Source organism: Cryptomeria japonica, chromosome 6 (assembly GCF_030272615.1).
Source record: "Cryptomeria japonica chromosome 6, Sugi_1.0, whole genome shotgun sequence".
NCBI classification, from domain to species: domain Eukaryota; kingdom Viridiplantae; phylum Streptophyta; class Pinopsida; order Cupressales; family Cupressaceae; genus Cryptomeria; species Cryptomeria japonica.
In genome coordinates, this window is record NC_081410.1 from 613,476,370 (window position 1) to 613,503,962 (window position 27,593).

The following is a 27,593-nucleotide window of genomic DNA, read 5'->3' on the forward strand; positions in this document are numbered from 1 at the left end:
CAAAGTTGAACAAACAATAATCATAAAGAAGATAATTATCACGAACCCACTTCAAATGTCCCTGCTGGGCATAGTTCAAACTGCTAAACTCTGGTCCATCCCACCAGTGATTTCCTTGGGTAGTGGAGGTACACAAAGCAAGGCTGCCATTAAAGTCCTCCACATTCCACACACAGCCTTCAAGTGTGAGATTGGAGAATGAGGCCACAAATGGTGCATGGGAAAAGTCAATTTTCACTCTGCCTCCTTGTGTTGCCCACTGATCTCCATTATACAAGATTGAAAACATTCTCATTGGCTTCTCATTGGGATATGGCACACCTGCTCCCTCAAAGTTGCCAAACACTCTGACAGGAATTCCATCTACCAGTAACCTGAATCAAGATTCAAATCTTTTTCAGCCATATTAATTTGCTCAAACTGTATATCATTGTAAGTTTTAGATATCATAAATAAGAAAAAATGTAACAGTTCTTTAAGCTTTGCTTATTAATTTAACTGGGAGGTAGAGGATTTGCACGATCTGAAAGGGATTCCAGGTGACTGTGTATGTATTGTAGTCAGCGGTAGGATCAAACCATCAATAAAATCGTTGCTCTGTGCCACCTACACCTTCGACAAAGATATTAGTGTGCAGGATGTATGGTTGCCCTGAACCGTTTCCCATGAATTCAAAATCTATCTCATCATGCTCGTCTCCTCCTGAATGGAACTGCAAAATTTATCCTGTAAGCTAATCATATATGATACAATATATTTGTGTTATGAATCTATTAATAAGGATCCTTTTCTCTTTTTGGATTTGAGGGGAGAAATTTTTTAGGTCTTGATTTTCTTTCTTTTTTTCTTTTTTTAATGATGGATTGTTGAGTGTAATTAAGTCAGTTTTTAAAGTATATTGTGAATTCAAATGAAATTCATGAAATCATTTTTAAAATTATATAATAATTATTAGTATGGAAATGAAGTCAGGTTTAAACAATATACTTTAAGTTTTGATTTAAGATAAAATCATATTACTAAGTAGATTCTTTTGAAGACATTAATATGATTTAAGATAAATTATAATTTATATGTAAACAGATCAAAAGCTTAAAATATGTTATTTGAGCCAAAATAATACTTACATATCATACGCATATCAAATTTCCCAAACAGAAACTCCTGCTTTGACTGGATTCCCGAACCTATTCACAAGAAAAACCATTGAAATCATAAACATATTAAGGTCTATAGTGGTAAGACAAATCATAGAAATCGTAAACATATTAACATATATAGTGATGCATTGAGTTAAACAGTACAAAATATATGGTGGGTTTAACAACACATTTTAAATTTTGATTTGTGCAAATGATTTAATCTAAACATTATTTCATTTGAATGATTCTGTGCAGCTTTTAAGACTGTCAGGAGATATCATAATCTTTTTTTCAATGATCTGGATGAGTTTTAAAGTTAATATATGGGAACTCCAAGACTACTTTCCAAAGATTAGATATTAAACAATTTGGATCATTAGGGGACATCCAAAAGTACAGCAATCTCCCCAATCAAATTTGGAGTTCCTTCTTTTTCTAGAAATTGTAAAAGAGTTAAAAAGATTGTTAAGCAGATCTTTGCACTAGGAAAATAAATGTAATGAATGAATCACTTTCAGTTCAATTAATGAACTATCTGTAAACTTAAAGCAATGGGTAATGCTTGCCCTCTCACCTGTTCGCTTCCATTTGCATGTGTGAATATATTCTGTAAATAGACAGTTGAGAGTTTAATGTCGATGATAAAAGTGTTGAGATGGATTAGGAACTGTTCCAAAAACAATTATGTAAAAATCCCCAGGAATCTGGTTCTTTAAAATGATATCTACATTTGGTGGAAAGTATTCTCCTTTCATCTCTGCAACCTTCAGGCATGAAAAGATGATCTCTACGAAGTTATTCAGCTTTAATCATTTAATTTTCTATTAAGTCTACAAATAATTATAAAAGATAATGGATTGAATATAATTTTTTAATTGCATTCTAAGCAAAACCAAAAAAATACATATTATACAAAAGTTAAGTAATCAGAATTAAATATAAAATTAAGTGAATACAAAATCTGTATTAGGAATGCTGCTATGAAAAATCATGTCTGGCATTGTAGAGAAAACTCACAAATTGCAAAAGCATATTTCTTGAAACTCCTTTGAAAATGTAAGTGTTTTCAACGGTTGGTAGAAAGAGATGGTGATAGATGTTCGAACGGAGGGCTTTAGGTAGGCCTGCCAAAGTGTCCTGCTGAAGTTCTCTTGTCTTGAAGTTGAGCCGCACCTGTGCCATCATTTGCAGCTTTATCCATTCTGGTAAGGAAAGAAAGGTTTAACAGAAAACAAAACGTACATAAAATTTAGGGTAAACATTGCTTACTAATGTAAAAACAGGAATAGTTAGGGTCATTGCCCTGTATACAGAAATGAATCAGTTTAAAGACCTACAAGCCTAATTTGTTTTTTAAATTTCCCTTCCTTGATCTGAGCCATTTTATTACCAATTGCTAAAATGATGCAGTTGCAGTTAATATACTTACTTTATGCATCTTTTACATAGCCAGGCTACTCCATATGACCACGGATTTCATAACCAAGCCCCCAAAGAAATTGTCCTGCCAAGTATGTAATGCTTAGGTCACGTTATACAATTTTACTCTAGCCTGTAACAGTTTCTTCAAAAAGTATTAATGGTAAAAAAGATTCAATGTGCATGGCAAGCCCTATTTCTGATTCCTGGTGCATCGTTTGTGCCATTACCAGTAACAGTAAGAATTTCGTTGAGCAAAAACGTCAAAACCCATTAGCTATAGCGAAAATTACCCATATCATTATTTTCTTCATGTAGAGTAATTAACAACAAAAAATACCATTAAACTTCCTAGCTGGTGTGTGGTTTACCGAAAATGTATGCGAATAAATCCTTAAACCCTTGATTTGCAAAAACCCAAATAATACAGAAGCATAAATACCTAATGTGTGGCTTGTTCAGCAGGCCCAAAATTCTCATAGCAGTCACTTTGATTCTTCTCCTCCTATTTCTTCAATCAATAATGTGGCATGAGTTAAACCCTAAATGTGCAAACCAGGCAAACAAAACACTAAATATGAGAAAAAAAACAAAGCCATTCATGTTTTTTACCCATGCTACCGAGGGCATCAGAGCCTCTATACAAAGTTGCAGAGACTGCCATCCATCCATCTCCTTCTCGACCATATAATTCTAGTGTCTGTTATGATGACTATTAACCCTAAACAACAGCACCATAGATACAAGATAGGGTAAATAAATATAGGAATCCAAAACATAAAAGAGATTACGCAGTAAAGATTTAGACATAGGTAGCTGCATTTTTTTGATGTATACGCTGAAAATGTTTGTAAACCCTCCAGGAACAATTTCTTCACAAACCCTAACATGACAATTAGTTCAACTTTGTGTCCGTTGACAGGATCCAGTAAAATGAACTAAACTTCAGAAACCTGTAGAACAAACAGTTCATTTGCCTAAGCAAATCACATTTATGAGAAATGGATTTTGACAAAAGGTTAGCTGTCCATACGAGGAGGTGACATGGAAGAAGCAAAGCATGCTAGACCTGTCAAGTTACGTGGGCTGTTTACACATTACATGCAAAAAAGTATTTTTGTACCAGAAAAATATAAGCGGTTTTGAATGCAATGCAGAGACAGGTGGACGGTAATGGCAACGGGGTCTGGGGCAGCATCAGTGATGGCAGAATATGCAGTGCCATGTCCAGAAATGAATACCCCAAGACTTCTATTTTCTCGCCCTCCCTTTGGTAGTCGTGCATTCTCTCGTATAGAAAACTGTGAACATCTCTGGAAAAGTCTGTCACTCCTCTGCAATGCCAATCATAGGCGGCCAAAACATTTTCTATTTAAAATGCTCATAAAAAATATGCAACTTCACTAATAGAAATAGCATATGGAAAGGAAATATTTAAAAAAGATTGTTCCTGATTGGTTGTTGCAGCTTAGTTTAATCACTAGTTAGTTTCAACTCCTCCGTTATAGTTTCCTGCAGGCAGGAACTAATAATGTGTGTTGTGGAACTGTTATGTATACATGTATACATATTTAGACACATAGTTATCTCTATATATATTGAATGAATATCAATTTTAATTTAATTTGGGTTAATTTTGACAGAATCTTTATATTGAGCTATCTGTCCAACAACTAGAGCACACTCGTGTTATATTTGTGTCAGGACTCAATGTTGACACGACTTTCCAATTATTTAATTTATCTAGATTTGTATAAAGAGATTTCATTCTAATACAATACGATTATCACTTTTGGTTGAGGTTTCTGGCAATTTAGACATGAAACATTCATGGTATTAATGATGCTTTTTTTATGGGATACTGCATAATTTCATGAGGTTAAGTTAAAGCAAGGCATTTCAACTCCTTTCTCCAAATGAGTGGCTCCAACCATATCTAACAAATAATGAAATTATTTTCAATATAAGAAAATTTATAAAATCAAATATTATTCTCATTTATATGACATATGCAACCTAATTACATGATTCTAGGCAGTGTGTGTTGATTCCATCATGACAGGTTATCTTCACCGAATATAACCTTTTTCTCAATGATACTCTCTCCAACTTAAGAGAGTGTTGACGATTCTTGATGCATTTATTAAAACACAACTTACAATTAATCATCATCATAATCTTTTTTATTTAACTCAACATAATCAAATTATCTATATTAAACAATTAATATATAATAATTCAATAATTAAACTAGACTACTTAGTTAAAATGTGACACTTCATCCGAGCTCCTTTCTTTTTCATGTGTTTTTTAGTCAACTTTTCTGCTCTTGCGCTCTTGCCTATTTCACTCATCCAACTTTTTATTTGACACCACACACAAAAAAAGGGAGTGTTATAAAATATTAAATTCTTATCTACGTACGGAGAAAATGAAGTTAGTTTAATAGAAAAAAAGATCAAAGAACTGACGTTGAAAGTTTATTGGTTAATCCTAATATTGCTAAGCTGTATTTTAGAAGAATAATTCCCCTCCCAGTGATAGAAATTTATCATTTTTGGAATAGTTATCTACTTTTTAAAATTTCAAGTCTTTAAGTTTTAGAATTTAAATTTGATAGAAATGCTTACAATTTTGGATCTTCTTCATTAAAATTCGTAATTTCTCAATTATATAATTGAGATAAATAAGGGCAACAAAATTTTAGAACACATTTCGAATATTTTGACCACCGCAAGAGATGTATAGAGGTCTTACGATAATGATATAATAATAATAATAATATTTCTTCAGGTTGTTGTTATAGGAAGGGGATTGATTTTGCCTATATTCTTCATATGATTAATTATTAAAATATGTTGCTCATGTTCATTTTGGTCATTTGATGAGTCACTTAGAAGCAATAATGGGCTATCTTGTTTACTTTGAATTTATCCACTTAAATTCAGTAAATGCTGCTTTCATTTGTGTACATGTAGCAAGACAAAGGTTCTCTGCACAAAGGCAAAAATGAATTTTTCATCAAGACATCAGTCGACTGTTGATATTGACGAAGCTCAACTAATTGAGGACACGAAAATTCCAGAATATTATTTGGGAGATTTTAACACACCAGTGAAGGAAGGAATCAAGGCACCCAAATTCCCTGTACTAGTGTTCATCAACTCTAAGAGTGGTGGTCAGCTTGGAGTGCAGCTTCTTACTACATACCGTGGTATTTTGAATCATTCTCAGGTAGTCTTTATGTCTTCACTAAACTTATTTAGGATTTTTTCTTTGTTTTCTATCCAATGTTGTTTGCTTGACAATTGGGAGAATGTCTTTGGTGATAGTGCATGATTAGCATATACCAATTCTCCAAGTGTGTGTCACAGACCTTTGTTAAGGCTGAGCTTGCTTTTCAAGAAGCTACATAGTTGCATTAAGGATGTTCTAGAACATGAGAATATGATAACTTTGAATTTGAAAGAAGCTAATCTACAAACAATATAGCTGAAATTGTATGTGTAATTTTGCCGACCCATATAACCTAAAGGCTCTTTTGTGGACATTATAAAGGGGTTATTTCATTCTGGAGCGTGGACACTACATGATGTGTTTTTGTTTGACCATGAATCTTTGGGGCATCAATTCTTTAAATTATTTATATTCTTAACATCTACTGCAGGTCTTTGATTTGGGGGAGAAATCACCAGATCAGGTCTTGCATACATTTCTAGGAAATTTAGAAAAGCTGAAAGCTCAAAATGATGTGGTTGCAGCTGAGATCAGGGCAAATTTGCGAATAATAGTGAGTATTAAAAATTATAGGTTAGAGTGTTCTTTATATTGTTACATGGCTAGTCATTAATATAAAAGAATATGTTACACGTTACAACCATTTACTTGAGAAAACTGTTACGATTGGTGCTGTGCTTTTGTTTAATTTTGTGGAAAAGTTTTTTAAGTGTTCCTAAATATGACCATTGCAGGTTGCAGGGGGAGATGGCACTGCAGGTTGGCTTTTGGGAGTAATAAGTGACCTCAAACTCGAGAACCCACCACCAGTGGCAACTGTCCCACTAGGCACAGGAAACAATCTACCTTTTTCTTTTGGCTGGGTGAGGGACATCTGTTTACTTTTTACTCATTTATATTTAACCACTAATAGCCACACAGGCATTTCTGATTAATGTAATTAATTTGTATTATGGATTGACGTAGGGACCATATTTTAGAAATGATAGAAACATGTGTTACAGTATCAAAGTGATTTTTAACCTTTTAAATATTGCAATGATTTATTGGTTAGGTCAGGAATCTAGTTATGTACAAATTGGTATCTATTATTTTCTTTAGGATCCTCATATATAAATTCCATGTGTTTCACCTTTTTATCAATGTCTTTAGTGTCACTCATAGACTCTAGAGTCTTTACTGATAAAGTATGTTTCAACCACAAAAGAAATGCATTTTCACTGTGTTCCATGTGGATATGTTTCTGACTCACTATATATATATATATATATATTTATTTGATACATATATTGCCATCTCCCCGCCATCCCCCCAAAATGGCCAATGGATTGCCATCCCCAAAATTCATCCCCCGTGTCTTGCTGTCCCTGCCCTGGGAATGCAATGGAACATAGCATTTTGATGCAAGACATGAGGATGAAGGATCCAACACATTCAAGACGAAGTCTACATTCCAAGAGAATCACCAAAGGTTCAATGTTCTAATTGCTCTACAAGCATGGTGAGGATGCAAGAGGTTTAAGGCAACATTGCCCTACAAAAAGATCATCACAACCTTAATCACATGGAGGATGCATCAAGGAAGGTACACCTCAACGAAGCAAGAGTAGGGATACAATTACAATTATCTTGAATTTCCTTTGGAAATCCAAGATCCTAAGTTCAACATAGGAGATTGCTCTACGCCAAGGAAATCAAGGAATCAAGGTTCAAATTCAAGACGATGGAGATACAACAAAGTATTTCACAACTACTACATGGAGCTCAATCATATCAAGGACGTGTTCTACACTTCAAGGTCAAAGACTATCAAGAGGAAGAGTCAAGATATCCAAGATAAATGCAATGCATCATAAGGAATTCCCAAACATGAAGTTGAAATGCATCATAGAGAAGGAAAGTTCCCAAACATGAGATTTGAAAGTGAAAGGTGATAAAAAACGTTGTGATAGTTTCAAAAGAGTTAAGAAAAGTTAAAGGTTTGATCACCAATGATGATGCAATTTGGGAATATGTCCCATCATCATCACATCGGGCTTGAACAATGTTGAGTGTGAAGAGATATTGCTCAAAACACAAACACTTCTTTGTGATGATCTGCAAGACAAGTATGCTGAGTTGCTGCCCATTCATCATCAAACTAATCAGGAGATGCCACATCAACTTGTCCAAGTTCAATGTATCTGGCTCATCAAACGAGGAAGATAACTACCCATATGGAAGGCACAAAGTTCGATGTACCTAACCTATTTTTTCATTGGTTCAAATTCAAAGGAGGACATGTGTCTTAAATGATGTAATTTTCTCATTGGTCGAAGAGGAATTAGTTGTAACTAACCCTAATTAGGGTTTTATCTTATAATCTTAGCCATTGATCTTGAATCACTCCTGGCCTTTGAATTGTAACTGGGATGTCTATAGTGAATAGAGAGTTAATAGTTAATGAATAGAAAGTAGTAGTAGAGTGGGAGGAAAGGAGATTGTTGCCAAGACTTGTTGAAACTAATACATGATTTTCATTGAAGCATGGTGGATCTCTATGTGTCATTGCAACATTTTACATGGTTTCTTGTTACTTCTTAAGTTTAGATAAAGTTCATTGGTTCTGGAGAAATGTGATAATACTTGTTGGAATTCTAGTTCATACCATTTGTAATTTGTTGATTGTAAGTTGCAGTGTATGGTTAGTTCGAACCTCATGAAGCACTACTTCGATTGTGGATATTCACTTGGATTGTGTCAGTATTGGGTGTTTGAATGAATGTTCTTAATATGAAAACCCTTCGTTATCCTTTGGAGATTGTATCAGTTTTGTGTAGTTGTTTTTGCATGGTGAAGCAACGCTTGATTATTTAATTCGTCTATCAAAGCATCATCCCTTATCATCATTGTTCTTAGGATTAGCTTTGATCTCTTATCCCTTATCCTTTTGCCATTTATTTTTCCAAGTCGGGTAAGTGAGATTCCACATTCTAGTTGTGTTCATAAGCGTAAGCCCCTTTGTGATTACCAGCATTTTCACATCATACACACTAAGTCTATTGCGAGCATAAAGTCGATTGTTTGCATTTTAAACCTTGGAGTTGTCTCATTTGATCATGTCATATATCAGATGAGGTTTCTTTGTTCAAGAGAGGATATAATACTTAGTATTTTATTTTGTGTTCGAAGTGTCCTAAAAAACACATCAACAAAATCTAATGGGAAAGAGGTAGTTATACATAGCCTTTCCAATGGGGGACCCATGATGTTTTCAATTAAGAGGATGGAGAGAGTTTTTCGTAGGAGACCAAGTGGCATGGGCAGCTGAATGTTTGATTACAAATACACATTCCTCATGGAATGGAAGATCCTACAATGTTGATATTCAATCCAGTTTGGACAAACATAGCAAGGTCTTCAACGACATTCCACCTATTCTACTACTAGATAGAGGGTTCTAGCATGTGATTGATCTTGAGGAGGGAGCAAAATCAATCATCACAACTCCATATCACCAGCCTAGGAAATAGAAGGAAGAGATTGAAAGAGCAATTAGGGACCTATTAGATATGGGGCACATAAGGCCTAGTTCTAGTCCATTTGCTTCATCCATGGTCTTGGTCATGAAGAAAGATGGGACTATGAGAATGTCTGTCGATTATAGATACCTCAGCAAAAGGACAATCAAAAACTGCTACTCTATACCTAGGATGAACGAATTGATTGGTGAGCTTCATGGTGCGGTGTATTTCTCCAAGATCAATTTGTGATGGGGGGCGTATCACTAGATTAAGGTAAGAGATGAGGATGTGCAGAAAACAACTTTCAGATGTCACTATGGGCATTATGAGTTTTTGGTCATGCCATTTGGATTAACCAATGCACCTGCCACCTTCTAGTCATGCATTAATCAGGTTATTCATTCTTGAGTTGAGGAAATTTATATTGGTCTTCTTTGATGACATTTTGATTTACAATAAGACTTGGGAGGACCATTGCATCTAGATGAAGTGCTTGGCATACTTGAGCAACATTCTTTTTACGGTAAGGTCTGCAAATGTGAGTTTGTGTTGACTGAAATTTTATATTTGGGGTTCAAGATTAGTGCCCACGGGGTTATTGTGGATGAGGAGAAGATCAAGGCAATCCAAGATTGGCCTAGACTAAGGAATTTGACATATTTGTGAAAGGGTTCTCACAAATTGCAGCTCCGTTGACAAATTTGACAAAGAAGGGGGCATTCTCTTGGGAGTCCAACAGTCCAACAAGCCTTTGATAAAACTTAAGGAGGTAATTAGTTCATGTCCTGTTTTGACAATTCAAGATTTATCGCTTGCTTTTATTTTGGAATATGATACTTTGGGAGAGGGCATTGGGGTAGTTTTGATGCAAAATAAACATCCCATAGCATTTGAGAGTAGGAAGCTAAAGGAGACAGCAATTTTATTTTTTAATTTATGATAAGGAGATGTTAGCTATCATTCATGCTCCAGCCAATTTTCTACAGTACTTGGATTGTGGGAAGTTTTTGCTCAAATCAGATCTAATAGTTTGAAATTCTTCTTCAACCAAAGAGATTTGAATGATAGGCAGCAAAAATGGGCAAACAAACTTCAAGCCTACGGTTTTGACATTGAGTATGTAAAAGGGAAAAACAATATGATGGCTGATGCAATCTCTAGGAAACCTTATTTCCGTTCTATAACTGATATATCTGCTGACTGGAAGGCTTCTATAATGGCTGAGTATGCTAAGAATTCAGTTGCTAATGATATTTTGGAAGAGAAGTTGCAAGATGATAGGTTTTAGGCGGTTGATGAGCTCATCCTCTACAAAGATTGGGTGTATCTTATACTTGAATCCGAGGTTAGGAAGAGGATTTTAAGGGCGTGTCATGACACACCACTTGCTGGTTTTTCGGGCTTCTACAAGAGGGACAAGCAAGCAAGAGAACGCTTCTCACAAATTGGGCTCAAACATAATGTGTTGCAACATGTTAGAGAGTGTATGGTATGCCAACAAAACAAAATAGAGCATGTTTTTCCAGCTGGCTTGTTGCAGCCCCTACCCATTCCAAATTATAAATGGGAGAGCATATCCATAAATTTTATTACAAGGTTGCCAAAGTTTCAAGGTAAGGATTGTATATATGTGGTTGTTGATAGGCTCACTAAATATGTCCTCTTTCATGCAATTCCTTCAGAATATAAGGCTCCACAAGTGGCAAATCTATTTTTAAAAGGAAATTTTTTAGTCCATGGTTTGCGTAAGAAGACTGCAAGTGACAGGGACAACAGATTTCTCAGCATGTTTTGGCAAAAGCTCTTTCAATGGACAGGCACAAAATTAACAAGAAGCACCAGCTAGCATTCACAAACTGATGGGAAAATGTAGATTGTGAACAAATGGATAGAGGGCTACTTAAGGAACTGTGTTACACGGTAGCAAACAACGTGGGTCAAGTGGTTACTTTAGGGAATATTGCTACAACACACCACATCACATGTCAATTGGTATGGCTCCCTTTAAGGCACTTTATAGTTATGATGCTACTTTTTCATGGATTTAAACTTTATGGATAGTAGAGTTCCAAGAGCAAAGGATGTGATACCAAACAACATGGGTCAAGTGGTTTTACTTTGGGGAATATTGCTACAACACAACACATCACATGTCAATTGGTATGGCTCCCTTTATGGCACTTTATAGTTATGATGCTACTTTTTCATGGATTTAATCTTTACAGATAGTAAAGTTCCAAGGGCAAAGGATGTGATACAACATAGCATGGATATCATAAAAGATCTCAAAGAAAACTTACAATAGGCTTAGAACCAGAAAAGGATATATGTTGATAGGCACCAAACAGAGAGGGTTTTTGAGGTTGATGACATGGTGTTCTTGAGGTTGCAGCCCTATAGACAATCCTCCCTCAAAGAGAGTGGAATTGAGAAGCTGAAGCCATGATTTTATGGTCCCTACAAGGTAATGAGAAGGGTTGGTGAGGTAGCCTATGAGCTAGAATTTCTAGCCAACAACATAATGCATAATGTTTTCCATGTCTCATGTCTCAATAGGGCTCTTGGACAACATATTGTTCCTTTGTTTGAGTTTCCACCTCTAGATGATGAGGAAAAGTTGATTCATGAACCTGAAACTATCTTGGATGTGAGGGGAGAGAAGTTGAGGAACAAGGTCATGCCGGAATATTTGGTTAAATGGAAGAACCTATTGACGAAAGATGCAACGTGGGAAGGCACGGAGATCATTGAGTATCCGTATTTGAAGTTGCTTGAGGACAGACAACATCTTGGAGGGGATGACTGTCATGTCCCCTATTGAGACTTAGTTGTGCATTGTGAAAAGCAACAAATAAAAGTGTTTTTAATTCTAGTAATTAATAATAAGTTATTTAAATAATAGTATTTGTTTGGAGGCCGATTTGTCCAAAGCCATTATATTTTTCCTTTGTCCGACCTTGGGCCGACCTAGGGAATTCTTTGATTAAGCTCCTACTTGTAAGCTACAAGGAGGAATTTCAGATCATCAGGGATATTGCAAATTTTCTGTCTCTGAGCATCCTGGTCTCCTGAGATAAAACCCTCAGCAGGCTGATGTAGGGTTCTGAGGAAGCAAATAAGCATATCGGGTATAGCAGCACAGCAGTTAGGAGCATGGCATAAGGCATATGGTCATTCAAGGGCTGCACAAGGAACTGAGCCGGTTGGGTTTAATTAAGGTCGGTGCCATTGCCAAGGGTGGCCAATTGGCCACATCCAATCTCCAGTCAGATCACTGACCCATCTTAAGGAGTGACTGTCAGCTTCATAGGATAGCTCATAGAAAAATAATTGTAAGGGTCAAATGCATTAAATCTGTGTAATCAGCAGCACTGTGGTTAATACTTTATATATTTTTCATTGTAAAGCATTGTCTTGTAAACAAAACCTTCTATTTGCACACTATTGTTTCTGGATTTAAGGGCAGATTGTTTATTAAATGAACTTCCATATTTATGATGTCTCCTGAATATTTCAATCTGTGAGCAAGTCTGATTTGAATTAAATTGATATATCTGGGTCTATGAACAAGCTTTTTAGATTAAGTTGATAGCAGAACCGTAGAGGATTCTGGAACTATACAAAATCAGCTATCATCACTTTGAAACCATCAACCTGTTTAACTTGAGTCCTCTACGAGCAACCACTGCAATAAAATTATTTGTAGCTCCTGTATCAATCAGTGCAACTACTCGCTGCACACATAGGTCTTGATGAACTCTGAAAGACACATTTTTCTGGAAACTATAAAGCTGGCTAAGAGTGCCTTCATTTTCCTCTTCTTCTTTTTCCTCTGAATCAGATTGCTGTTCTGATTTCTTTGATGTTGATTCATCAGCTGAATAGAAATGCAAATGATTAACTTTTCCCTTCTGGATGTATGCCTTCAGATTGTTTACTTCATGTGCAGTGTTTCTTAGGTCTTGAGATTTTGAGATTCAGTAAATTATGAATGCACAATCAGGTTTGCCAAGTTCAATTGAAATGTATCTGAATCACCAGTCTTTTCTATTGTATGTGGTACGTACTAACATTGTGAGTGATTTGGTTGGTGATGTTGTGATGCTTTTTCAACATACTGTCAAAACTTACTCCCAGCTTATGTGAGGGGTCTGGTGTTTGGCATGCAATTGACCAAGGTGTCTTTGACCTTCACAGGCATTTGACCAAATGATTGATCTAAATTGTGTCTTTCTGTCACTATTTTTGCTTCTTGATATAGAAGTAAAAGGTAATGTGAGTGCTGATTCATGATGTTTAACCATTTGGGTACCGTAGTATACCCCAAAGTGAGAAAAACTGGTAGATACATTTATCACTGTTTAATTGGAAGCTGCTAGACCCTTGACATATGTGAAATTTTTTCTGTTGAACTTGCTCAAGCGCTGCTGTTTGTACACACAGATAAAAGAGAAAACTAGGTACAAAAATGAAGTATGTATCAAATGAGTTCTGAAGAAGTATTATTTTATGTTATTAAATGGAAATTCACCTCACCCAGTATGACATTAAAATCCTTATCAAATGCACTAAAAAGGACATCATACATAGTTTCTTTCTGTGTCCCATTCCATATTGGATTCTAAATTCCTCCATTGGACTATGGTGCCAATGAAAGTAGGCTCAGTGCTGATTAAGTTTGCATTCCTGAAGGTTAAGGTGGTAATTATTCTTATTTTCTTATTTAACGTAAATATACACATCTTGTCAGCGAGTATATGCATTCTTTTATCAAATGCACTAAAAAGGACATCATACATAGTTTCTTTCTGTGTCCCATTCCATATTGGATTCTAAATTCCTCTATTGGACTATGGTCCCAATGAAAGTAGGCTCAGTGCTGATTAAGTTTGCATTCCTGAAGGTTAAGGTGGTAATTATTCTTATTTTCTTATTTAATGTAAATATACGCATCTTGTCAGCGAGTATATGCATTCTTTTATCAAGCCATAGCAAATTGTTGGAAAATGCAGTCAGCCTGTGTCTTAGTGGAATTAGAGGCACGTTTTAGAAGGAAAGGAGACATAATAATGTATTTAGGATATTATTAGGCCCAAAAACAGAGAAGACAAGAGATGTTATAAAAATTATGGCAAATGATACAAATGAATTGAACTCGTGGGATAATTTTTTTTAATTATTGTGATTTTCTATTCCACATAATCATATACAGTTGTGGCATATCATGTGAAAACACAAATATGGACATAAAGATGTCAGCCTTTTAGAGATTGTGTCCTCCAATCCTTATGAATCAGTTTTTGAGCTTTTGATTCCTTCGTGTTTAAACCAATTCACACTACAAGTATCTTCAGATACTTATGTTCAGGTCTATTCTTGAAGTTAGTATTATTAACATATCTTGAAGCTATTATTTTGAGCTTTTTTTGACTTGGATACTTTTCTTATTTGTTTACTTGTATTATAAGTATCACTAGATCTTTTCTTGGTGTGAATTTTATCCAGTTCTGTAATCTACTTTAAAAATTCAAGAATAACTCTATTGTAAATTTTGTGTTATAGTCTAATGAAAAGAAACATGCTTATTCTGAAGTTGGATTATTTGCTTACATCTTGCATGATTAGGCTTAGAATCTATTAATATTAAGCCAAACAATTTGTGCTTCAGGGAAAGAAGAATCCTGGAACTAATCGTGAATCTGCAAAGAAATTTTTATTCCAAGTGACGAAGGCAAAACCTATGAAAGTAGACAGGTGTTTGTTTCTTTAAATCCTCAATTTAAAATAAAGCTAAGCAAACCATTGGCTAATTTTTCATGTCAACTTACATGTAATTTTAGAATACAAACCATTTATCTAATTTATTGACTACTCAAATTCAAGTATAGATAACATTAACTGGAAACAACAATAATGTCTTCTCAAATATACATTCGTAAATTATAATTCATATGTTTTTAGGTATTGTATCCAGACCAAATAGTTTACTCAAGCTCAGATTTTGAAATAGCCATGTTTTTTTGGCTAATAGAAAAAGTAGTTTATATAAATAGGTGACTAAAGACATGTTGAAAACAATATATATCATATTTTCCTGTGAATAGTGCTGTCAGATTTTTTATCATTTTTTCAGTAAATTATTTATGGCACTCTCTTTGTATTCTTAAGTGAGTTTTTCTGTAATGTGTTTTCAGTTGGCATGTAATCATGAGGATGCGAATTCCAACAGAAGGTTCGCTTGATCCATTGCCACCTTTAGAGCTACCACATTCTCTTCATGCTTTCAAACGTGTATCTCAGTCCGACCAACTAAATGAGGTTGTCAAGAATAACTAATTCTAGTGTTTTATGTTTATGTTAATTTGTAACTTTTTATGATAGAATTTGGCATTGTGGCTGATGATAGCACTTTTCTATGTAGTTAAAAAATTAGTTAAAATGCATTCATATCCTTCACAAAATATGAGCAACTTATGGCCTTGCAGTGATGGAATAAAGATATAGTTTTATAAAGGCTTTTATCATGCTTTTGATCAGTGCAAATCAGCTTCTAATCTGCTATGGATTTCGCAATATGTATTGATCTTTTTTAATACGTATTAGTTGTCATGTGCAACCATAAAGATAGATTTTCATACAAATTCTTGTTCAGCTCTATTTAATCCTTAAATTTTCCTATGTTTTTTGTATAAGTTTTCTACTACAGTATGGTGAATTGTGCAAAATCTGGGTTGCTTTATTGGATTGAAATAAAATTTTCACTGAATCAATATTTGTTTTTGATGTACGTTTTGGACACCCCTTTTTTGTAGGAAGGATATCATACCTTTCGTGGAGGATTTTGGAATTACTTCAGCTTAGGTGAGAATATGCCTCTAGCATGAAAACTATAGGCTACTCTTCATTTTGAATTTGGCTAACCATTTTTATAGATATCAATGAATTCAAAGCAATGCTACAGGGTATTCCTGTTAAGCATACCACAATGTGGAGGAAAGATACAATTAAAGTTCACTTGAAGTTCAAATATCCCTTTATAAGAGATATATTTAATAAAAGAGGATATTAAATTTTTGTTATAGAATGCATGTTTTTGGGTTGATAGCTGTGTAGGTGCTAACCTGTTCAATGCGAAGGATTTGTGCAACTGTTGGCTTTGAATTCCATTTGAATTTTGGCGGAATGGGCCTGCCCATACTCTATTCTCTACCCTTTTTCCAGAAATGGAGTCTTTGTGTTTTAGTGTTTTCCTTTGTCTAATTTAAAGTATTTGTGTTGAATATAGGTTATGATGTTATTTACCTAGTTTAAGCACTCAAACACAAATTTCATAGTTCTCTTTTGCCCCTATATTTCAATACATTTTGGTATGGGCATAGCCTAACATCCTATGCACTTCCAATACTCACTGCTGGTTGGTATAATCTGTTTTGAACAACAGCAAACTATTTTTGAACATTTAATTGAACACAAATACTTGCATGGCAACTATGGAATTTATTCTAGCATGAAAAAGATAAATGATAATTTGGTTTTATATGCATTTAATAATATATTATTAACAGAAAATCAAAGTGCAAAAGAACAATGTTTAAGATCAGCATAAGAATAATATTTATAAAAAAGAAACTATTTAAAATAATTTAACGACTCATTTTAATATGTGCTACAAGTGTCATTAAATAAAATTGAATCTAATAAGCTAATTTAAATAACCTATTATATTCTGTGTTACTATTGTCACAAACAAAATTGGAAATTGAAAAAACTGATGCATGAAATGATTTTTTTGTGTTGTAGGCATGGATGCACAAGTATCATATGCTTTTCATGCGGAAAGGAAATTGCATCCAGAAAGATTCAAAAATCAACTTGTGAATCAGGTATATGATTGTTGCATGCTTAGAGCTCATTGTGCTTTTGAATTCTCAATTCATCAGGGTTGTTATTTTCAGAACTGTAGGTTAATTGTGATAGATTGTGATATTTTTTTTTCTCACTCTGCCTGCCGCAAAATGGCTGATAATATCCTACATAACCCGGGGACGCGTCCCTTGGTTAAAATCCCCCATCCCCGTACCGGGGACGTTTTGGGGACTTGGGGATGGCTATGGGATGTCCCCCCGCCGTCCCCAAACTTGCAAAATTTGTGGGAAACGTCCTGGAAACTTGGGGACGGCAGTGACTCACAAAGGGGACATCCCCCCGTCCCCTAACCATCCCGGGGACGGCCAGCCGTCCCCCTTTTCCCAGCACATTTAAAAAACAAAAAAAGACTCAAATGCTCACAAAAACATTTTTTTATTTTATTATAGGTCTATAAAATTGGATTTTCATTAATATGATGGGTAAACATGTCTGAATCACTTCCAAAAGCCCTTAGAAATAATGAGCAGCAGCCTGGTAATAAATTTCACAAACACTTAGTGCGTATAAAAGTGGTTGTAGGTCTGCAATATTGGACTTTTCACAATTATGAAAGGTAAACATGGAGAAGAGGTGTGCCTGTCAATAATGTGAGTAAAGATGAAGAAGCAGGGAACACAAGACTACATGAACGAACCATTATTGAGAGCTATGTTGCGCATAAGAAATATATCACGAATGGTGCCCCATGTTATAGTGGGTGCTTGAAATCTAAGGAGCTCATAAATTGGAGTTCAAAAATGAAAAAGTATTTTGATTTGCTAATACTAAGTTGAAAGTTCATGCATTCTTTTGGTGGGATCATGTGCATATGCATAAATATAGAAGAGGAATGGAGAAGCTGATCATGGGATAAAATGGTTGCAAAAATTGATGTCTAATTTCTTATTGGCATACTATCAATTGAATTTAATAAAACAGTTACAAAATTTTAAAAAGAGAGAGATGAAGGTCAATGAGTACATGGATGACAAGCTCAAAATTGGAGCTTGTCATAGAGAAGAAACTTAATAATAGACTATAAGGTACATCAATGAACATCAAATATCAATCGAAGATGAGATGAATATGGTCCTAGTAAGGATAGTATAGGAGGCCTATATATGCCTTAAAAGATAGAAAAAATGTTGATAAGGAAGCAATAGAATAATCCTGGAGTGAGAGGTAGAGGACACATTGATAGTAGTAGAGAGCAACATAGACAAACTAACACTCCACAAAATAGTAATTCAAGCCCAAATTGTAAGATGGAGGGCATACTTCAAGAGGAATAGGATATTATGGTAAGAGGAAGAGGGAGAGGATTCATCTAATAGATATGTGGAGAGGGTGGTTATAGAGCCCTATGAATGCCCACATCTATTGCGTGCCAAGTGTAGTTGATTTGCGGTTATGAATCATATTGCTCAAGTAGACGAAGAAAGTCTTGCTTCACATGAACACAGGGAGGAACTAGAACATGGTGAGGCTCTTACATTTAAAAGAATTTTGTTGAAACCATAAAAAAGAGGAGAGAGAGCCACTTAATAGAATCTTTTTAGAATTATATGCAAATCTCAAGTAAAATGTTGCAACATCATTGTTGATAGCGAAAGCAAAGACAATTTGGTGTCTAAGGAAACAGTGGAAAATCTTGTGCTAAAGAGGATCAAGCACCTAAATCCATTCAAAATCTCATGGGCATAAAAGGAGCATCAACTCTTGGTAAGTGAACAATGCTTGGTCAATTTTCAGATTAATAGTTTTAAAGATGAAATCTTGTATGATATTATGCCTATGAATATTTCCCATGTTTTGTTGGGAAGACCATTGCAGTTTGATCGAGATGGTATACATGATGGAAGGAAGAATACTTATGCCATTTGAAGGATGGGAGCAAGTGTACTTTGAGTTCATTAAAAGACAATGATGAGGTAGGGAACGATTATATAGTATGTTTGAATTTTGAATAACAATTTTTAGATAAAGTATCAAGAAATGGAACAACGGTTAGGATGGATAAAGTTCCACATAAGATGAATTTTGTTGACAGACATGTTTAATATCCTTTTAAGTTGTTATCAAAAGGGTGTAGAACAAATTAAGTAGGCGATGGACATATGCAAGAATATCCCAAGGAATTACTGAAAGATTCGAAGAGAAATTCTGAAGTTCAAAAGAAATATACATTTAAAGTTAGAGAGTTGATCTTTGCTCATGAATGAGAGGAAAAGAAACTGTTGGGACCATATAAGGTCTTGAAGAAGTTTGTAGTAGAAGACTTTGAGATAGAGCTTCTTGAGGAAATATGTATCTTCCGACTATCAATGAGGTAAATTTGCATCTTGACTATAAGGGGCAATCAAGCAATAGTAGTGAATGAAGATTTAGGTTTGTGGAAAGAAGGTAATGAAATAGAAATTGTGGCAGATTTCCCATGGAATAAGAAGACATGAAGTGAATGTCTAACAAAGATGAAGAAGGAAGTAGAAAAAAACACTTTGGATTAGAAACAAGCATGGGATCTTAATTTTGAGGTTCACACAAGTTCATGAGCCTTGAGCTCATGGAATAATTTTTCAATTTCCAAGTGTGTTTGATGTAGGAACATTTGGGTCACCTACAATCATGCTCACCCAACAACATGGTCATTCTAATTATGGATTTTGTTCTAATTGTTTTGTGCTCTTGTAGGTTCATTTTGGTCTCTTTGTTAGGTTTGTGATGTCATATGTGTATGCTTTAAGATTCATAGTTGAGTTGGGATCTTGGCTGGCTCTTTTACCCCATGTGGCATTCCTTTTTTGATGCATTTAAAACTATTACTAGGGCTAGAATGGTAGGCCTTTCGTCCTACTTGTTGAGCAATCCTTGTTAGGTTGTGGGTGCATCATACAACACCTTATGTTGGGTGATTTAATAAAGTAATGGAAAAATCCCCCCTACAGTCTATGATAGAGCCTATTAAAAGCTAATGATAGTCACCTTGCTAGGCGGTGGTTATGTTATTGGCTCGTAGTGATAGTTATTTGCTATCACTCACAACCATCATAGTATTCGCACGACTTGATTCTCTTGCCAAAATGTAGATACTCATGTTGTGAAATCGTGCTTATTAAAAAATCTCATGCCATACTCATATAATTTGTAGAGTCAAGACCAAGGAATATGTAGTGATTGACTTTTCCTTTCTACATAGATATTATTCTCCTCAAACAGTAACCCAATTTGATTATTAATTGGAAACAAATCTTTTATTACAATCTCGACTTCAGCAATCAAATACTTGACCCATAGCAATACTCTAGCTTGCACACAAGGTTTGTTCACATGATGGAAAAGTGGAAGATGCAGCTAGTTCAAAAGCTTGTTCCAAATATGAAAGCCACACCAAGTATTCCTGTACTTTGAAATTTATCTTTTCCAAAGATTCCACACTACGGCCAAGCTAGAAGCTTTCCGCTTATGGAAGATGATTCACACCTGGAAGATTGCTCGAACCATGAAAGTTACGGAGTTGTTTCAAAGGATGTGCTAGTATCTGGAAGAATAGGGAATTAATATCTTGCTTGACGATTTTTATATCTTTCTCAAAACGACCTTTCATATTTTCTCCAACATGTCACTTTAATCTTCAATTTCAAATATTTTGATTAAATCAAACATTCATAATGACATCAAATGAATATACTACTAACAAGCAAATAATTTGAAACTTCATAAAACTATGTCCGATATGAAAAAAATACTTTATTCCAAAATAGTAAAGCTCCATGTGAATATAGGTGTCCAATTGGTTATAGAATATGTTGGAATATTGTCATTGATGTGAAAGGCAAGCAATGACAGTCTTGAATGAAGAAGAGAACATGTGTTAAATTTATAGCACTTCTTATAGAGTTTAAAGTTTTTAAATCTGCCTTAGTTGACCCTAGAGAAAGGGTAATAAAATTGTTTCTTAAATATAATTGTTAAGTCCCTGAGAGAGCTGACCCCTGTAGGAGATGGCGCCATGTTGACGTGTATTTTGTACACAATCATACACAGAATAAAATACCTAAAGGCATCTTATCCTCTCTTGAGAAAATAGTCTCTAACTGCTGAAGATTCGCGTAAAGGATCAGTTAGGTAGACTCCAAGGTTCTTTTAGTGGGGTCTCCACGTGTGGACAAGCTCCAGTGGTATGATGTGATTTGCTGGAATCACAAGGGGACTTACATTGAACTTCCGATCTGCTTTGCTGGACACAGGCTCTTACTAACTTAGATTAAAAAAAATAGAAAAAGGATAAGGGCGAAGAGAGGATCTAATCCTAATACTAAGAATGTAGGAGCAATGACTTGACCTTTTGATGAAACTCTAACTAGGTCTTGTTTTGACATCAATGGAACATCTACACAAGACTAGTGCAATCTTCTAAGGGGAGCTTTATGATGTTCAAGTTATCACCGCAGGCATAGATACCATCCAAGTTGATGCATATCAATGAAGAGGCAACAAATTGAAATTGAGCTTAGGCTGAATGATTCCAGTTGACTACGCAAGGCAAGTCTGCAATCAACAAACTGCTAGTAGTATGGATGTACGAATTCCACCATCAATCAATCACATTTCCTCCATTCATCTAATTATCTACCATCTAAGATTGAAGACTCAACAAGAAACCATGCAAATTGCAAGAAAAACGACATATTTCACCATTACTTCAATGAAAATGGAGTTTGTTTACAATCAATGGCAACAATTTCTTGCCTTGTCCTCCTATTCTACTCTCTAACTACTTTCAACTATTTACAAATCTCTCTAATTCTATCTAAAAATCTCTTTCACTCTAATTCTCCTTTTACAAATGAAATGTTTGGGCTTATATAGTGCCCACAATACAATTTGATGGCTTAGATCAATTCAAGATCAATGGCCAAGATTTTACAATGAAAACCCTAATTAGGGTTTGTTACAACCATTACATAACATTTAATGCTTGACCAATGATAAAATTGTATTGCTTGGACACATGTCCCTTCTAGAAAAATCGACCAATGGATAGCCGGGGTAGGTACATCGGAGTTTGTGCCACCTTCCATGAGTTAAGTACATTGAATCTGGACATGCTGAGATGGACTTCTCTGATTGGAGAAATGATGACTAGGACGCCACCTCATCTGACACTTGAAGCTTGCTAGATATTTAATTTGATGTCGTTGAGAGGCTATCTTTGATTAACTCTTGTTCTAACTCCTTTTGTCCTTGATGTGCAGGATGATGTACCTCGCCTTGGAACGCTGGATTGGAAGAGGTCGCCCATGTCTTGGCTTGATCGTCCTGGCGAAGACCGTCCTTGATCCGGCTTGATTTTCCTTGAAGAGACCTCCATTTGACGCCTACACAACATTTCAAAATTAGTAACATGATTTTGCAATACATAACATAAATTAGAGAGCAAATTTTAGGAAACTTAATGATAAGTCCTTTATTAATCATTTCCTAAAAACAACTGAGCTAAGGCAAAACAAAATTTCAAAATTCAAAATTAAGGCAATGACGATCAAAATTTGAAATTAAAACAAGAGATCTTGCCATACCTTACTTGAGAGCTTAACTCTAAAATGCAAAATAAAGGAATTCGCCTAGGCAAAATTTGAAATTCGATAGTCTTGATGTGATCTTCAAAAGAACGTTCCTCTTATCAACTTCGCCACCCTTCAAGCCTTGATGTGTTCTCCAATGGATTTGACAAGTTCGCACAAATGGAAACTCTAAATTCGCGCCACCTTGGAAGTTACTAGTGCCTTCTAGCTTGAAATGAAATTCGTTCCTCCTTTGCCTTCTCCAAGTCGCATATGAGAGATGATAAATGATGATGTGAAAATGAAATAAACTACCCCTCCCTTTATAGCGCTCACACCTCTCACCACCATTTAGGCCGACTTTGTAAAAATAAAGCAATTTAAATGATTTTTAAATGAATAACAAGGGCCGACCTCCATAAAACAAATAAATACCAAGCGCTCCATTTAATTTTTTAATGAATTAATAATCAATTATTAAATGCCTTCATTTTTAATTAATAAATTCGATTTTCTTACAAGGCAAAAATAATCAATTAATACCAAGCGCTAAATTTAAATGCCATTAATTAAATATCGATTTTCCTAGCATTTAAATAAATTCAAAAATGCGTTTGAGCGCCAAAATTTTAAAAAACATGGAAAATATGTACCTCATCGCCCTGGTCCCTGACTAAGGGACAGGAGCGATCCATCACTTGGTCTTGATTTTTTGCACTTTTGACGTTCAAAGCCTTTAACCTCACGTTGGAATTGGCATTTTCGCTAGGATTTTCAAACTTGAGTGACTTGTCTTGCAAATAAATGTCCCTTAGATGTGATATCGCCCTGGTCCCTTGAAGAGGGACAGGAGCGATCCTGAAGCTCTAGCCAAAACGTGTCATCTTTCATCCTTGGTTCCTCGTTCATTGCCTCTTAAAGGACGTCCTTGACCTTAGCTATCCTTGCATTGTCTTGATTTTGTCGGAACATGAGTGTTTTAGTAAAAATCGCCTTGGTCCTTGTCCAAAGGACAGGAGCGATATGAGTCCTTTAACTTAATTGATAACACTTTTACGTTCAAAACTCTTGCATATCATCTTCAAAAGACACCTTGTACCTTTTACCCCTTTGCAAAACCTTGACTTAACGTGATTTTTGAAGGAATTAGCAACTATAATCAATATCGCTCTGGTCCCTTCCTGAGGGACAGGAGCGAACTTCAAGTCTTTGGGTTCATGCTTGCGTTCTCCAACTTGCAATCACCATCATCGTGCAAAATAAAGTTCCTTGATCCTTCGTGATCACTTGATGCTTGATAAACTTTCAAATTTTAAGCCTTCATAAGAATTTCGCTCTGGTCCCTTGGAGAGGGACAGGAGCGATTTTAGCTCTATGGGCCTTATTTCACTTTGTCACCTTCAAAACTTATATTCAACGGGTTCGTAATGTGCTCTTCTATTCATCCATGCCTTGAGATCGGTTCAAACTGTGCAAGAAAGTCATCCACAACAAAAATCGCTCTGGTCCCTTCCTGAGGGACAGGAGCGAACTTAAGCATTTTGGTCCTTTGTTGACGTTTGATAATCTTCAATTTGTCTTCAACGGGTTCGATTGACCTCCTTTCTTGCCTTCGAACATAAAATTTGCTTGATCTTTGCCTAGATCGTACCTTATGAAGAATTTCGCTCTGGTCCTTCAGTGAGGGACAGGAGCGAATTTGACCCTCTAGGCAAAACTTCATCATCTCATTGTTTTTGATCAAGTCTGGATGCTCTATCATGCTCATTTCGTCCTTCACCATGCCTTTGATGTCTCGATTCGTCCAAACAAGGTCAGGAATGGCTCAACTAAGCATTTTCGCTCTGGTCCCTTGGTGAGGGACACGAGCGAAATTTGACTTGTCGCACTCTCGATCAGGACAATTTTAATGGAATATAACATTTAAGTATAAGTGACATTTCCTTCTATGTTTCTTCTTTCTTATACTTTAAGTTATATTCCATATATACTTTCAGGATGTTTGAGAGTGGTTTCAGACCTCCAGGAGTTATATTGCAAAATCTAGTTTTTGGAGGTTTTTTCAGTTTCCAGACTTAGTCAAATTCAGGATCAGGGCATTCCAGACTTAGCCAAATTTCAGGATCAGGACCTCACTCAAGCCGGACTTGCTACCCTGTTGATCTCCCCGACAGCACTTCAAGTTATATTCATTTGATAAAATGTACCTCTTTGGACCTTCTCACATCGTCAAGACGTTAAAATCTTGCAAGGACAAAGCAAAATTGGATTTGTAGCTCCGGTCCTTCACTGAGGGACAGGAGCGATTTAGGCAATTAGCACTGTTATGGACGTCCCAAAAATCTTCAATTTATATTCAACGCATTTATCTCATGTTTTTCCTTGTTTTTGAACGTAAACTTGCCTTGACCTTTGTCTGGATTTTGCATAATGAAGGAAATCGCTCTGGTCCCTGGGAGAGGGACGAGAGCTACAAGGTACCTCGCCCTGGTCCCTTGGAGAGGGACAGGAGCGATATGGTCAATATAGGTCATTCTCCTTCGTTTTTGCATATCAAATTATATTCATTTGGCAAAGTATCTTCCCTTGGACGTCCTCAAATCATTAAGTCATCAAAATCTTGCAAGGACAAGGCGAAATTGAATTTGTAGCTCCGGTCCTTCACTGAGGGACAGGAGCGATCTTTCCCCTGGAGGCATTTCTGTGCTCATGAAAATCTTCAATTTATATTCAATGGAAAGATCTCGTCGTTCTCCATTATTTCAAACGTAAAATTTGTCTGGACTCTGCAGGAATGATGAGATATTTGAGATTGAGCTCCCGTCCTTCACTGAGGGACAGGAGCGATTTTGCTCCTACAGGCCAAAATAACAAGATTTTTCACATTTTAACACTTCACGAGGCGAAAACAAATCAATTCCAATGCCCAGGATCAAAATTCAAAAAAGTCAAAATTTGGTCAAAAATATTCAATTGGACAAAAATTCACATTTCATCTTCAACACTTAGACAAGTTTAAGCTCTGCATGAACATTCCAATTGAAAATTAGACCATTCTGGCAAATTCATTGCATTCAAAATTTGCATTCTAGAAAAGGAAACTCAAAAGCCCCAAAACTGACTGGATTTTGGTCCGAAAAGACGGTAATTAGAACCCTAAGGCTTGACCCTAAATCCAGACAACTAACAAACTAACAAAACCCTAGAAAAAGCAAAGCGAAAACGAACAAAACGAGCAAAAAACATGGGTCCCCATTTGCAATGGGGCGATGTGTGAAAACGTCACAACATCTAGCGCCACCTTGAATAAATGTTGAAAAACATTTCAGAGATAAAGACTCAATCGACACCTAGAACCTCTGGAAAATTCAACCTAGCTCATCAAGAGATTAGAAAATGTACTCAAAGTAGAAGGAGAATCCTTAACCATATCTAGACACTTAGTCTTTGATTACCCAGGTGTGTGCAAGTGTATTCATTCCTCTCGACAAGACAACTATGACTTTCAGGTTCCCCTGTGATAGGCTACGTAGTATATCTGAACTTCAAAAGCATCCTGGATAGAGCCTCGCTGCCAGTCAGACGTCCATAGTCCCGACGAGGTTATCGCCGCAAGCTCACGAACATTGCTCCATTGCCAGCCAGGCGTCTATAGCCCCGATGGAGTTACTCGCATATTCCCTTTAGCCAATTTTGATATTTCGTTTCATTTCACTTTTCTCTTCATTTTTTTCTTTCATTTTCTCTTTTTTTTTCTCTTTTTTCTCATTTTTTCCTTTTGATATTGCTTTTTCTCTTCGTCAATTCCTTTGGCTTGTAAGCAGTGAAGCTTACTGGGGTTTGAGGATTGCGGTGGCGCTGAAGCCAGATTTTAGATTTTTCACCAATCACAGCTTTGCCTAAAAACCATAATGACTCGGAGTCTATTAATGTGTGAAGATATAGTAATCAACAGATGTCGGCATCAAGACACAGAAAATGATTCCCTTCCAAGTCAAATACAGGTCCTGATCAGATGATAAAGCTGAAGAGGAACAACCTCGGATTCCGAGCACTTCATGAATAGATATCTAAGAAATGAGTCTAACATAAGATCCAGGATATTGCCAGCGTGCGGGCAACAACACAAACGCCCTTCTCACAAGATGGAGGCTCCCACTCAAGACACCTAAACTAAAGCAAACCGACCGACAAACCGACCCAAAGCAAACTAAACTAAAACGCACACCAAAAGAAAACAACTAAACTACCTGAGCCACACTAGATCATGAGTCAAATGACTCAAGGCAAATTAAGAACAAGGCTCAAAAGACCTCTAATCTAAAAACACAAAAAGAAAACCTACTCTAAACCTATATACAAGAGTCCTAGACTCGACACGACTCAAAGAAGCAAAATATGTACATGACTTTACATGATTTCTCAGGTTGTGCAACAGGAGCATGGCAAACGTGATGGTTCTCAATCGGGCAAATTCATCCTTAAATACAGAAAAGCAAACTCTCACCATGCATTTCTCATACTCAAGCAAGTTTTCACTCAAAATGATCAACTGAGGTAATTCGTTAGGACCATGATCAATCCAAATGCAAGTTGTTTTCCCAAAATCCCCATAACCAAAATCATAATAACTTTCAAGGCTAGGATTAAGGAAAGAAACAACCTGGCATATTTCAAGCTCAGACGGAACTATATTGTTGGAAGCGAGATCACCAGCCGCTTCAGGAGGTCGCCATTGATGATGAACTATTCCACGAGCATTCGCAACATGTTGATCTTGATTAGGAAGTTCCTCTTGAAACAAGCTCAGCGCCCCCTCG

General features: G+C 35.9%; 1 protein-coding gene and 1 long non-coding RNA gene across 9 annotated transcripts in view; one reads left to right on the forward strand and one right to left on the reverse strand.

Annotated features, from left to right (window-relative positions):
* The window catches only part of LOC131037732 (diacylglycerol kinase 1), a 101,571-nt gene that overhangs the window by 35,914 nt on the left and 38,064 nt on the right, over window positions 1–27,593 (forward strand). For all 6 annotated transcript variants that reach the window (XM_057969918.2, XM_057969919.2, XM_057969915.2 and 3 more), the window contains 7 exons: window positions 5,540–5,795; window positions 6,229–6,351; window positions 6,533–6,661; window positions 14,970–15,055; window positions 15,496–15,619; window positions 16,114–16,162; window positions 17,102–17,184. In XM_057969918.2, coding sequence (XP_057825901.2) covers window positions 5,571–5,795; window positions 6,229–6,351; window positions 6,533–6,661; window positions 14,970–15,055; window positions 15,496–15,619; window positions 16,114–16,162; window positions 17,102–17,184 — 819 coding nt within the window. In that variant the 5' untranslated portion in view covers window positions 5,540–5,570. The remainder of the gene's footprint in view (window positions 1–5,539; window positions 5,796–6,228; window positions 6,352–6,532; window positions 6,662–14,969; window positions 15,056–15,495; window positions 15,620–16,113; window positions 16,163–17,101; window positions 17,185–27,593) is intronic.
* Window positions 1,809–4,084, reverse strand: LOC131856133 (uncharacterized). 3 transcript variants are annotated; one of them, XR_009358278.1, is made up of 6 exons: window positions 3,399–4,083; window positions 3,174–3,282; window positions 3,004–3,072; window positions 2,572–2,646; window positions 2,160–2,344; window positions 1,809–1,906 (listed from the first exon to the last, which is right to left on the reverse strand). It is a non-coding gene; the product is annotated as an uncharacterized LOC131856133 (long non-coding RNA). The 3 variants fall into 3 exon arrangements; XR_009358276.1 differs by having other exon boundaries at window positions 3,174–4,084; XR_009358277.1 differs by lacking the exon at window positions 2,160–2,344 and having other exon boundaries at window positions 3,174–4,074.